Below are 14,725 nucleotides of genomic sequence, written 5' to 3'. Positions count from 1 at the left end.
TATCCATGGCAAACAAAAGCTGATCTTTACAGAGAAAGATTGTTGCTTAGTACTATCTGTTTATTTAAAGAGCAACTCCTTGCAATAAGAAATATTAAACATTGTACTCTTAAGGCACCTTTCACACTGGTGCCTGTCCGCTGATCGGAGCCGGTTGGAATGGATGTAACTGTTGTAACATCCGTGTCTGTCCAGTCTTTTTCTCCATCTTGCAATGGAGGACTAAACTGAACTTACCAGAGTGATGTTAGGATTCTGGGGAGTTGGATGTAAACGGATATGTTCCGTTTAGTTTTCTGGATCTGGCCGAGATTGGGGGTAATTGGATGTAAACAGACACCCGTCCGAGGCGTCTGCCTTTACCACATATCATAAGCAAGCCTTCTTTAAATTACCGTATATACTCGAGTATAAGCCGTCCCGAATATAAGCCGAGGTACCTAATTTTAGCCAAAAAAACTGGCAAAAAGTATTGACCCGAATATAAGCCGAGGTACCTAATTTTAGCCAAAAAAACTGGCAAAAAGTATTGACCCGAATATAAGCCGAGGTACCTAATTTTAGCCAAAAAAACTGGCAAAAAGTATTGACCCGAATATAAGCCGAGGTACCTAATTTTAGCCAAAAAAACTGGCAAAAAGTATTGACCCGAATATAAGCCGAGGTACCTAATTTTAGCCAAAAAAACTGGCAAAAAGTATTGACCCGAATATAAGCCGAGGTACCTAATTTTAGCCAAAAAAACTGGCAAAAAGTATTGACCCGAATATAAGCCGAGGTACCTAATTTTAGCCAAAAAAACTGGCAAAAAGTATTGACCCGAATATAAGCCGAGGTACCTAATTTTAGCCAAAAAAACTGGCAAAAAGTATTGACCCGAATATAAGCCGAGGGTGGGAAATGAGGCAGCTACTGGTAGATAGATACCATTAAAATACATTAATATTTATTTAAAAGAAAAATAACCTAGCTCTGTAAGTGGAAAAGGGGGTACAGGGCTACATATCATGTACTACGGATCATTTAACCCATTCATGTTAGCAGAGGATCATTGTAAATGTATTGTTGCAGGCACTCTATATGTACATGTACTATATACTACATATAGAGTGCACTGAACAATAGATTTACAATTATCCTCTGCTAATATGAATGGGTTAAATGATCCGTAGTACATGATATGTAGCCCTGTACCCCCTTTTCCACTTACAGAGCTAGGTTATTTTTCTTTTAAATAAATATTAATGTATTTTAATGGTATCTATCTACCAGTAGCTGCCTCATTTCCCACCCTCGGCTTATATTCGGGACGGCTTATACTCGAGTATATACGGTACAAGAAGTACACCCAAGAAGAAATATGTGATATATTGCAGCTTACCTTTTGTTGGATTATGGCTGCATTCGTTTGCATTGTCCAGGTTAATGTTTTCAGCAAGATATTCAGAAAATACTTGCCAGAAATGCAGTGTGCTTGCCACTTGTGAGATGAACTGAAAGCTAAACAATGTTACCTTTCTTGTGTAAACTTTTAATCTCCGCTCCATGTAATGGAGATAAACAAAGGTTGACATGTTTGAAGTCCAGCCTGGATGGCAACCATATCTCCCTCCATAGATACAGCGGAGGAGAGAACAGAAAATTTATTTTGAGACTGTTATTTTATTTAAAAGAAAAGAAGCCAAAAAAGAACTCCATCTAAAGATGTGAACGGCACTATATTACATTTTTGTTTTTAGGTTTAGGTACACTATAATGCAAGGTCAGAAGTAATTTTTGTCAATCCTAACTATAGCTGGCAGTGCACACTGGTTGCTGAATCCACTAAAATGGATGTTTACAGCAATCAAACTGCAAACTATCCTATACTGCTGCCTGCCAACCAGAGTAGACATAAAAGACACCCTGGATTTGATATTCAGAAAGCGCAGCCCCTCAAACAGAGGTGAACGCTTGGTCATGCATGGTGTCAAAGTCAGAATGTCCCCTAAGTTACAATTTGAGACATTTACAAAATCTGGAGCAATCCAATTCACTGTTGACAACATTTAAAAATCTAGAGCAATCAGATTCAACAGTGTTCAAGATGAATCCACTGTCTCTTGTCACCCGACTCTGCATAATGCAATCTCCCTATCTGAAAAACAGAGCCTGATGGTAAAAGGAAGATCAATGTGAAAGGGCAACTCAAGTTAAAACATTTTTTTAGCATTTTGGATAGAGTGAAAGGGGATGAAAATACTTGTCAGGTTTTTATTGTGGTCTGTGTCCCTGCTCGGAAGATTCACCCTCCCAATTTGTCCTGGTGACTTGTTATCACTGAAAGTGGAAGAAAATCCTAAATTTTGGGTTGTCAGAGCAGGAATAAATGGGAAACTCTTCCAATGGGGACTTTAGTTCTGGTGACCCTGCTGACCACCTGGGGTTTCCCTCTATTTGGAGGTTTTTTTCCCTGCACTTCCTTTTGTGGCTATTGAACAGGAAGTGAAGGGAAATCTTTCCAATGAGGCAGGGATGACAACAAAAAAGGGGGTTGTAACCCTCCTTTACTCTATTCAAAATGGAAAAAAAAAAGTTTTGGCTTCAGTTGTACTTTAAGGCAGATCTGTCCAAGCAGCATCAATCTACACTCATCAGCCTCTTTATTAGGTACACCTGTTCAATTGCTTGGTAACACAAATTGCTAATCAGCCAATCCCATGGCAGCAACTCAATGTATTTAGGCATCTAGACGTGGTGAAGGCGACTTGCTGAAGTTCAAACTGAACATCAGAATGGGGAAGAAAAGGGATTTAAGTGACTTGGAACATGGCATGGTTGTTGGTGCGAGACGGGCTGGTCTGAGTATTTCAGCAAATGCTGATCTACTGGGATTTTCACACACAACTATCTCTAGTGTTCAGAGAATAGTCAGAAAAAGAGTAAATATCCAGTGAGCGGCAGTTGTGTGGACGAAAATGCCTTATTGGTGTCAGAGGAGAATGAGCAGACTGATTTAAGATGATAGAAAGGCAACAATAGCTCAAATACTCACTCATTACAGCCAAGGTTTGCAGAATACCATATCTGAATGCACAACACGTCGAACCTTGAATCAGATGGGCTACAGCAGCAGAAGACCACACCAGGTGCCACTCCTGTCAGCTCAGAAAAGGAAATGGAGGCTACAATTCGCACAGGCTCACCAAAATTGGACAATAGAAGATTGGAAAAAACGTTGCCTGGTCTGATGAGTCTTGATTTCAGCTGCGACATCCAGATGGTAGGGTCAGAATTTGATATAAACAACATAAAAGAATGGATCCATTATGCCTTGTATCAATGGTTCAGGCTGGTGGTGGTGGTGTAATGGTGTGGGGGATATTTTCTTGACACACTTTGGGCCCGTGATGCTATCACGTCAATATGGACCAAAATCTCTGAGGAACGTTTCCAACACCTAGTTGAATCAATGCCATAAAGAATTAAGGCAGTTCTGAAGGCAAAAAGGGGTCGAACCCAGTACTAGCAAGGTGTACCTAATAAAGTGGCCGGTGAGTGTAGATCTGTAGTAGAACATCTACTACGATAAGGAAACTCTCTGCAGTCACCACCTTACTTGTGCACAAGTGATTTGTAACTTTCAATGGAACAAATTAATGTATATTAGGAAAGCAAACAAACGGCCTTGGGATCAAAAGAATGGTCCTATGATCCTGTAAAATTCTCTAGGGCCAGCACCTAATTTAAGAAGGGACATATTTAGGTATGGTTCTACACAGAGTGCAGGATAATAATAATAATAATTGTAACAATAAAAAAGCAAACATTGGTACAAATAAGAAATACAGTACCAGGCTAAAGTTGTAAAATTGTTTTATTGATACAAATATACATATGAATAAACCCCTGTAACCTGTAGTATAAGTGAATATCTATGTTACTGTATTGTCAAAAAACTTTTTTTTTTGTCTTTATTTACAGCAGTTAGTAATTTTCTTTTCAAAAATGGCATAAGAGAAGCAAAAGGTATATGTCAAAATGCAGGACGGCGTGTAATCTCCCATAATCAAACCAAATAACAACCAGATTCCATGTAAATAGTTCTGCTGTTATTACATTAGCGTATATCTTCGTTCATTGTGTACAAGAAGTGGGTCCATGCTTGTGCTTATTAATAAGTGCATGAATAGATATTTGTATGTACAAGCACAGGAAGGAGAAAAGATTCCTACCAGAGGATGTAAAAACATTTTCCAATCATCATATATATATATATATATATGCAGGTAAAGAGATTTTTGTTTATATATATATATTTACCATTTATACAAATAATCATTAGTGTGCTCTGATAATTACAATGTGCAATTGCTTTCATAGAGAGACAGAAGAGACTTGACATCTGCTACTGTTTTGTACAAGAACATGAAATAAGTGGGGATGTGCATGGGCTTGGTGCCAACCGAGTTCACCCAAGTTCAAGCTAAACTGTCAGTGACACACCCTCTCCCAATCGGCTTCCCCGCCCCACAGCTACACAAAACAAAGGGGTGGGGAATGCCCCGGCTGCAGCTGACTGAGCCAGGAGGAAAGGGTGGGGGTGTCACTGACAGTTTGGTGCAGGCTTAGGACAACTCAGTTTACACCAAGCCCATGCACACCCCTAAAAATGAGTAACTTGCTAGACAATTAAGAGCTTACTCAAAAAAGCAGTGCAAAGAGCAATATTAGATTATTACAGAAATCTTTATGAGACAACCAGACCTCGGTAGTCAGATTAGTTCAAGAGGAGCTGTGATTATTCTCTGCACTACCTTAGTAAATAAGCACATCGAAGTTGTGTACCACTGCTCTTTGGAGTGTGGGGAACCTACAACAGCTACACTTGAAATTCCAGGACATACAAACAAGGTGCATAAATCAAATGATAGTAAATCAACATTGAAACAAAGAGTAAAAATATCAGGAGGGCTGAATGGCAGTGTTGCAGACAGATGTTCAAATAAAAACAAACTCCTTTTCAACCTCCTCCCCAGAGTCACTGGACTTGCTTTGCTGGTGAGAGTCTTTGCTAGACGACCTTGATTTTCGCTCCTGCCCTTCAGCGACAATCTGGCCATGATTTCTTTTTGGTGATAAGTCAGATGGAGTCACTGGCCGTGCTAATGAAAAGAAAAAGAAACATATTTTCTTACTAGAAGTGATTCAAATAAAAAGGTCAAATTAATTATAGCTTATTAAATAACACTACATCAGACGTAGCACAAGCAACCTGAACTCTGTAGTTTACATGACAAATGCAGTGTCATCTCCACTAGATGGAGCTGAGGAGCATAGTTAGGTAGACACAAGTCTCTGGAGTTTAACCTTAAAAAGAAGTATTTCTATCCCATGCGCTCTGCTCTATCTAATGGCCAAAATGTCATTTTCCAGATATTAAATCAATTTGGAAAGAAAAATATACTAACAACAATATTTTTCTCCCATTTACAAAGAACAGATGCACATCAAACTTCACAGAATGAATGGCTCGGCATTTTTTATAAATACACCCCATGGTATGCTTATGGGAGTGTGCTATATGCCCATGCAAGGGGCATTTGGCTAGTTTAAGGTTTTTCATCCAGTTGGTTACTGTTCCTTTATGATAAGAACAATGCAAAAGAGCATCATAGTAGACATGTGCATTAATCCCAGGATAACAGACTATATGTTGATGCAAACAGCATAAAAAAACATCAATCTTTTGGTGGGCAGCTGAACACTTTAGACTCCTCTTCAAACAAGGCCGGAATTTAATATGGCCACAGTGCTATACTCCTGCCGGCACAAATCTGAATTAAATATTCAGGGACACATTAAACTCTCCACTCGACCTGTTAAAAAAAACAAACTCTCCACTCGCCAAAAGGATAAAATTCAAAATATTAACAATCACTTACAAAGCCATTCACAACTCTGCCCCCGGCTATATCTCAAACCTTGTCTCAAATTATCACCCTAACCGTCCGCTCCGCTCATTCCAAGACCTCCTACTCTCCAGCTCCCTTGTCAACTCCTCCCATGCTCGCCTCCAGGACTTTTCCAGAGGATGGGAGAGACTCTAGAGCGCTTTACCCCAACCTGTGTCTCCCACCTTGACTGCCTTTAGGCATTCCCTAAAGACTGATCTCTTCAGGGAAGCCTATCCCAACCTAACCGCTCAACCATCACGTTCTCAAACAATTAATTCCCACACAGCTACCTCCTCATGTATCACTTTGCCCACCCTTTTAGATTGTAAGCTCTCAAGGCAAGGCCCTTCTTACCATCTTGTCTTGAATTGTATTGTGATTGTAATGTCTTCCTTATATTGTAAAGCGCTGCGCAAACTGTTGGCGCTATAATAATGATAGACCTTTTCTACATTTAGTCATACACAGAAGCTCCCATCCTTTACAATGTCTTGATTTCAACCAGTTTGCAAACCCTGATCCATTACAGATTACAGCAGCCCATTGCCTTTTTCACAGTTTCCGTTTCTCCATGTTCTGGATTCAGTTATTTTTAAGCAAATGAAAAGATTTTCTAATGAATATGCTTACCTGTTCTAACTTGAACAGCCTAATTCTGCTAAAAATCTTACAGGGTTATTCAGAAAAGGGTGAAGAGTTTGGAGAAGGCAGAAGAAGAGAACAATATAGGCCAAATTGGCTGATTTGGAAAAATTCTCCAATTCCGCTCACTTTCCAGTTCAGCTATGTTGTCCTAAATTGTTCACTTCTCCTGCCTTCTCCAAACTCTTCACCCTTTTGTGAATAGACCTGTTAGTTTTAGCAGCTGAACAGTTGTGTGGAGTTTTCATGTCAACTGGCAAATCACACTGGTCAATGGCACCCTCTGCGCTTGTATTTTTAATCACAATGGAGAAATACCTGAAACTCATGCAGGTATTTAATGTGGGCAGCACACTGTTATTGAACCACCTTGTGCCTAAGCAGATTAATTTCAAAGAAACATTTTGCTATATGTTCAAAATGTATCTAACATAATGCATAAAAATAAAGTAATAATTCCTAGAAAAAAAAAAAAAATTAACCCCTTAGTGACAGCTTCTGAAAATGTTTTTTGTTCCTGGGGACCGGAGCAATTTTGCAATTTTTGCTATGTGTTTGTTTAACCGTAATTTCCATCTTCCTCATTCATTGCACCCACCTACACAGATTATATACTGTTTTTTAGAGGACAAAATGGGCTTTAATTTGATGTGACATATGCATAAATAAATTATTTTTGTCTTCATAGGTCACAAGGAGTGAAATACAATTTTACTTAGGGGACAAACATACCACATTCTAACATTGTTTCAATCTTTAATAGCCTCCTTGGCACTATATTTTCTTACAGTTTTTTTATTATTTTTATTTTACTTTTTGACTTTAAACTTTTTTCCTTTCTTTTTAATTTTTAAAAATGTTAAATATTTTTTTATTTTTGACTTACAGGGGCTTTGATACTTAGTATCTCTGAGGAGAATATAATACTTTGTATCTGTTTGTAATACACTGAGCTGGCTCACAGCTCCACAACACAGTGAGCTGCAAGCCGGCTCAGTGGCTGTCACAGCGCTGTGATCACTGCGATTAGCTATCGCTGGGACCACCTAATCTGCTGTTGAGGGTGTGCGTCGGCCCCCGAGGGACCCAGCAACAGCAGTAACTTAGTGAGTGCTGGACTAGCGCTCATTGTTCCACATGACTGGATTATTCCATCACTGGTCGTCAATAAACGTAATGATCGTGATGGAATAATCCTGTCATCGATCGGGAAGGGGTTAACATGCACATATCTAAATAGTTTCTATAAAAACAACAAGAAGGCAGTTATGTACCAAATGAAAATGATCCATTACAACATGTACTCTACTCCTGCATCATTGCACTGGACTTCAAAATGTGGCCATGATTAAAGCTAGCCCCCAAGCAGCAACATTACAAACAAATATTGATGAATGGACATAAAATCCACTGTTATTGTTAAGTTTGCATAGTGTTTATTTCAGCGAAATGTCGGGTATAAAATAGCCCCGGTGTCCTGCTTTTCAAATTCTCCTGTCTTTCAATAGCTTGGATAATCTTTACCACAACCTTCTAATGACAACTAATTTCTTCTCCCCAAGTATTATTAGGCATGTACCTGTAGTGTAGAAGAGGTGATGAGCTGCCTGGTTCATAAGTGTAGATTATGGCACAATAGTGTAGGCTTACAGGGGCACACACTGTCATGACCACATTTTAACTTAGTGATGTATGCTCTGGCCTGTACCCCCTCTCCAATCCAACTTGGTCCAGCAGACATCACTTGCAGAAAAATAGGAGTGTAGCAGAAACAGAAAGGTAGAAGGGGGTCACGGTGTAGAATCCCACTTTCATTTGAGGAAATAGTGACCTATGGACTTTTTAGCATGACACTGACATGGAATGCACTTTAAATAATCTTAACATTTATTCTTAAAGTACAAAACAAAAAAAAGAGAAGAGGAAATTCACTCTTTCTACTGGAATTTTAGACTACATAACAAAATGAATGATGTTGTGTGAACCCTAAATTGATTACTGTATTCATATTTAACATCTGTTTGATGTCAGCTTGAAGCTGCGGGTGACACAGGAGTCAATGATGCTTTCATATGAAATTTCAACTCAAATAAACATGCAATGCTTTGAACATTCCAGGGGGGATTATGAAATGAAAGTCAAACAAATTGAAGACACAGTTCTCCTTACCTTCCTCTGTAACAGGCCGAGTTGATGGCTGTGGGCTGCTCTGGCCATCTCGATCCTTTTCAGACGGGACTCTCTTCAATGCTGAAGGCAGAACCGTAGTTTTGGGGGAACATGGCCCAGATGGAGAATCAGGGATGTCTTCTATTAGTATGAGAGACACAAAAATACAGGTCATTTTATGAATGATGCCGGAGTCTGATAGAAGCAAACCCTATGGTTCCTTCTTAGAATACAGACTTTCTTAAAGGTACAGTCATATTGGTTGTCATTGTATCTTAAAATATAACCAGAAGTACTGTTTTCCCACATTAGCACATTTATAGGTATTTCTACACAAATCGATCTGTTCGTTTTTCAATCAGATTTTTAATTGTGGTAGTTGCAAATTTTTATGTTGCGCAATATTAGCACAACTCCTTATTAAACCCCAAAATTTAGTGATAAATTTAATTAAATGCCCCATAACACATTAAAATACCCATTTTTAAAATTAAATATAAAAGATGAGGTTACAACGAGTAAAACAATACCCAACATGCCCAGTATACAAATTGCATGCGTCCGTGAAACAGCAAAAAACTGCAGTACCCCAAAAAGTCCACAGAAGACGCTTTAAAAGCCCCAACGGGTCATCAATTTAGAGATACCCCAAAATACTGGCCTGGGGGCGGCCCCTTCTTCGGGACACAGAAGCGATCTGGCGACAGTCGGCTCTACAAGTTTAAACAGAGTCCCGGCGGCAAAAGTCGCCGGGAGTCTGTTTAAACAGCCCTGATGCTGGCGACGTACACTGTACATAGTCAGCCACGAAGGGGTTAAAGTAAAACTCCAGCAAAACAAACAAAACACAAAGTTAACGCTCAACTACATACATTGGATGCAGTGGGGAAAGGTGAGAACCTGTCTTCCTGGGAGAGTTGGCTTGTGGGGAGAGAATGGATGAAGGAGAGCTAGGCCATAGGACATGTGATGTGCATTTAGGAACTTGGCCAATTGAAATTGACAATTGTGCAACCAAAACAACTGCGTTATAAAACTTGTCTCCAATATATTGTAGCCCCAATAAAGGGAGATTTGTGTATGACACTGGAAACATATTCATTGTCAGCTCCTAAGAGGCCCATTTTTTGTGACAAATAAAAATTCATATCTGGATCATTGCCTACAGCTTGGGTCCAGGGCTTTGGACAAACCACATTGCCCGGCTGTCTCAGACCTCTGATGATTACATAAGGAGAGCCACATTCTCCCAGTGCAATCTGCAGGACTGAGCTACCAGTTTTACAGCTCGAGTGTTGTTCTGCAGTCATTTATGAATGAAAGCTACTATCATAGCTTAATTTATAAATTACTGTTATGTAAATTACTAAAATTATGTTCAAAGGGAAAAGCCTAACATTAGCAACTTTTAGATACTTGACTGGGAAAACTTGCTGTATTGTAACAATTTGAGCTGCTTAGTAGCAAGGTTACATATGTGTATACACTCCATATTAATGGAAGTAAAATAGAATAAACAGAGTGCCCTCTAGTGGTGCAATGATGAATAGATAAAAACCATTGTGAACCTTAGGCCCCATTCACACTGAGCGATTTATCGCGCGGTAATTCCCGCGATATCGCGGCTATTTACCGCGCGATATTGCTCTCCAATGCTTGGCAATGGGGCAAAGGGTCCTGCTGTCGCGGGTCGTGCGTTGCTACAGCAGGACCCTTTTTGGAGCGGAATTTGCGGCGATTCAATGCTTTTCAATGCAAGCATTTGCGCGATATCGTGCGACAAACGCGCGATTTGCAAATCGCGCAGTGTGAATGGGGCCTTACTGTTACCTGTCTGAATAATAATAGCAGAATTGGTCACCAGTATTACTAGATTGATGATTTTATTGTGAAAGAAATGAACAATTAAATACAAAAGGACTAGAAGCAAGTGTGGGAAAAATGGAAGGATTCAAAACTGGTAACACATAGTATAAAATAGTTACTGTATAATAATATCTTTTTAATAATATATGTATATCAATGCATTCAACTTTTGTTGGTAAAAATCAATGTAAAACAGAAGAAATTTAAAACAACAATAATTCATTTTTATTAACTCCTCTATCTTCTTAGCAGTTTTTTTTTTTTACCACTTGTATGTGAACTTTTTACATTTGTGTTTGTTAGAATTTTAAAGCATCACATTAAAAAAAAATGCTTTGTACAAGAAACATGATTGCAGAATAAAATTTGTAATTAAACCCAATTTTTTTTTACCCTAACATTTAATACGTTAAAAATGTAGTTACCCATAATTACTTTTATTATTTCCTTCTCTTTCACAACAAAGCTTTTATTGTTTTTCTTCCCCCAGCAAAGGTAAGCGGCAGTGAGACTGGGTACAGTGTGTGCTAGAACAAAGATTGAACTTCCCTTATCACTTTTTTTTTTACTTTTTGTACATAATTGTTTTAACATTGCATTTTGGTGATGCTGAATTAAATAACTTGGGGGAGGGGGAATACTTTGGCATCTTTGCCTTGGGTACCAGAGGACCTTGGCACTCTCATCCTTTCGCCATACAAATTGCCCTTCCCCCATCTGTCTGTTAGTAAATATTGCCATACTATCTCTTTCACATGCTTCTTAATAGTTTGCACAAGAGCCAGACGCTCTTCAATGAACAGAATGGCTGAAGATCGGGATTCATATTTATTAAGACTTCTCCAGTAATGCAGGGTTCATTTTAAATAAGCCCCCAAAAAATTTAATTTGCCACTTAAGATAGGCAGCTAGCTTACCAGTGCGGGAACTGCTTCTGGGCTTCTGAGGCACAGTCGGACGCACTGTCAGAGAAGGCTTGGATGACTGAAGAGGTGGCTTTGGACTAGTCGGTGTACTAGAGGAACTCTTCGATCGTACGCTGGCCTCTGGTTTGACTTCACTTTTGGCACTTTTTTCTGGAGATGAATTGGTAGAATCGCCTCTTGTCATAGGGAATTTGCCTCCTGCAAAAGTTATTTATAAATTAATTTCTTACTAAAAGCCCACTGGAACACATCAAGTCTTTTGTTGTAACTATGCAAAATGAATCTGTTAAATCTTAACGTGACACAAAACTCAGGAGTTAAACCTTAAAAATGCATTCAAGTACCGCAACTATTAACAAAAATGTAGGTTATTTGTGTATCACTCAGCTGTGGATCCTCAAATCATCTCTGAATTGGTGCTGACGCTGTCCTTCCTTCTGGAGGGTGGCTACTTTTATTTCCCATGGTCCCTGTGTGTGTTGTAAATTAGCCACCGCTGCAAGCTCACTCCCATGATGGACTACAATCTCAATACGAATTAGTAAACTAAACATAAGATTGTCCATCACAGGAGCGAGCTTGGAGTGGTGGCTACTTTACAACACACACAGGGAACATGGGGAACAAAAGTAGTCACCCTCCAGAAGGAAGGACAGTGTCAGCACCAATTCAGAGATTATTTGAGAATCTACAGCTGAGTGATACACAAATGAGATCCAGTATTGTTAATAGGTAAGGTACTTGAATTCATTTTAAAGATTTAACTTATGAGTTCAGTGTCAGGAAGCAAGGAAGTGAATGTGTGCTACTAAGCAAACTTTGGCATGCATTGTGAAATAAGTATAACTGCTTTTTTTAAATTATTAAACTAAATTGACCTCTAATGTGCCCAACACTTTTCTTAATATAAATTTGTGTATGACTAAAGCTGGCCACACAGAGTGATCATAAACATACCAGCAACCATGCAATATGAAACCCATCATAACAGATGTAGCATAATGGATGAAGACTGTCCTATGTATGGACTACTTTTATTACCACTCACAATCTTCTCACTTGTTACTCAAAAGAAGTAAATCCAAAAAAAAAAAAGTTTGACTTTACTTTGCTTTTAAGTAATTTAAGCCCAGACTATTTAAAGTGTAAAGTAAACGAAATAGTTATGTCTGTTTTGCAGCACACATTTTGCTACACTGCACATCCTGCTAGTGAAGGCTGGTGCCGACCTGGGCAATCCAGGACACAACCGTCCCGGGACCCTGCACAGTTGCACACAACAACCAATTGATTTAAATGGGGTTACATCCGCGTGGCAATCACAGAAAAAAGGTATATGCGACATACATCGCGCGGCTGTTTTAGCCATGATTGTATTCGAATGCATGGGTGGTATCGCGGTGGGAAACTGCGCAATCTGCCTGGCGCAACTGGGGTGCCATTAGAAAATAATGGCACCGCCAGCACGATTCCGTGACCTTGCAGACATCTGCGAGGTTTCCTGCACTATTGCCGCACGGTGCTGTACCGCTATAGTGTGAACCTGGCCTTATGTGTTTGTTTTATAAATAACTAATGTGAATCAAAATTATTATAAGCAAAAAAAAATAAAAAATGTGAGCCTTGAATCCATGCATGCTATAAATGATAAGTAATGGTGTCTTAAGCATTGATATACAGTATAAATATTCAGCTGTCAAATGTTAAACAAGCGGATGAGTACATTTGGCATTGCACAGGCAGACCACTTGAATACACGTGCCAATTTGGCCAGTTCATGGTAGATTGTACAAATCATAAATTCCTGTTGCAAGTGCAATCTATGATCTATGTGCAATTTGCCATGGATCAAAAGAACTAGCACATGCAAATTCCTAAGAAACAGTGAATCCAGGTTTGCCTGTGCAGTATTAGAGTTTCAATTTTGGGAGACAAATATACATCAGAAAAATTGTACTTTGATGCGATAGAGACTAAGCTTCCACTCGCACTAGAGACTGAACATTTTCGGGTGATTTTGGAAGCTTTTTTTCCATGTTTTTGTGCATTTGGGTCACATTTTTTAGGTGTTTTTAGGCTTGAGCATTTTGGCATTAGCCAAATGGAAATGGAGCTATGGAAACTGTTGGGTGCATAATTGCACATTACGCATGGTTTTTAGGTAGTCTCATTGAGGTCAAAAATGTGCAATTCTGACCGAAAAAAGCTCATGTACATCTTCAATCTAAAAGCGACACAACACCAGGCACAAAAAAATTGGCATTCTTAACCTTTTTTATACTATAATTAATATTAAAACATTCTAAAAAATAATCAAAACTTGTGAAAAAAGTGTTTTTCTAGTTTTTTTCCTAATGTAAGTGCCTATATGACTAGCCACGTACACTGTACGTGACGAGTTATATCAGGCTTTGTAATGCTGTTAACAGCTGATTCTCAGCAGTTACCCGTCATTAATGAATGCCTCAGTATTGAGGCATTCATTGATGAAATAATTAAGCTTTTTGTAAAAGCTTCTTCCTTTCATTAATGAAAGAATGAAGCCGTTACATGCAAATACAGGACCGCAATTTGCGATCCTGTATTTGACAGCTGAAAATAGCAGAGAGGTAGCAGTGACTCACCTCTCTGCTATTTGTTTTGACAGCTCGAGAGCCCGATGTTTAGATACATTTCACTCAAAAGATACAATGTATATCTTTTGAGTGAAATGTATCAGTTCTGATCCTCTAGGCACGATCAAAGAGCTTTTAGTGAGATCTGAATCCGACTAAAGTCAGGATCAGTCTCTAAGGTTATTATTAGCTGTTCCTAAGTTTGGAGCAGCCACTTAAAGGAGAACTATGACATGAGTGATTTCCACTCACCTCATAGTTCTAAGCTGACCTGTGACAATGAGACTGTCACAGGTCGGCTCAGTAGATCGGGAGGTGAGGGAACACATACCGGGTTCCCTCACCTCTCGATCCTGTCACGGCTCTCTGCCGTGACAGGGGGAGGGGCTGGATTCCCCTCTCCCCGCTCCGATCTGCCAGCGCTGACTGGCGGAACGGACGGGGGAGGGGGCGGGTACAGCTGGCTCTGCCTCTAGATAGGCAGAGCCAGCTGTCACTCACGCAGCTGGGCGGATCCCGTCATCTAAGTCGGGATCCGCTCTAGCTGCGGCGTCTCAGTATACCGCGAGCT

The 14,725-nt window shown here is 39.5% G+C and overlaps 1 protein-coding gene across 4 annotated transcripts in view; it reads right to left on the bottom strand.

Moving 5' to 3' along the window:
- Positions 1 to 4,771: 4,771 nt before the first annotated feature.
- The window catches only part of CARMIL1 (capping protein regulator and myosin 1 linker 1), a 263,519-nt gene continuing 253,565 nt past the window's right edge, over positions 4,772 to 14,725 (bottom strand). For all 4 annotated transcript variants that reach the window (XM_018556313.1, XM_018556315.1, XM_018556314.1 and 1 more), the window contains 3 exons: positions 11,531 to 11,737; positions 8,748 to 8,888; positions 4,772 to 5,144 (listed from right to left, as the gene is read on the bottom strand). In XM_018556313.1, the coding sequence (XP_018411815.1) occupies positions 4,981 to 5,144; positions 8,748 to 8,888; positions 11,531 to 11,737 (512 nt within the window). In that variant the 3' untranslated portion in view covers positions 4,772 to 4,980. The remainder of the gene's footprint in view (positions 5,145 to 8,747; positions 8,889 to 11,530; positions 11,738 to 14,725) is intronic.

This window comes from Nanorana parkeri, unplaced genomic scaffold (genome assembly GCF_000935625.1).
Source record: "Nanorana parkeri isolate BGI_ZX_2015 unplaced genomic scaffold, ASM93562v1 scaffold233, whole genome shotgun sequence".
Lineage (NCBI taxonomy): Eukaryota > Metazoa > Chordata > Amphibia > Anura > Dicroglossidae > Nanorana > Nanorana parkeri.
This window is presented reverse-complemented; position numbering and strand designations above follow the sequence as displayed.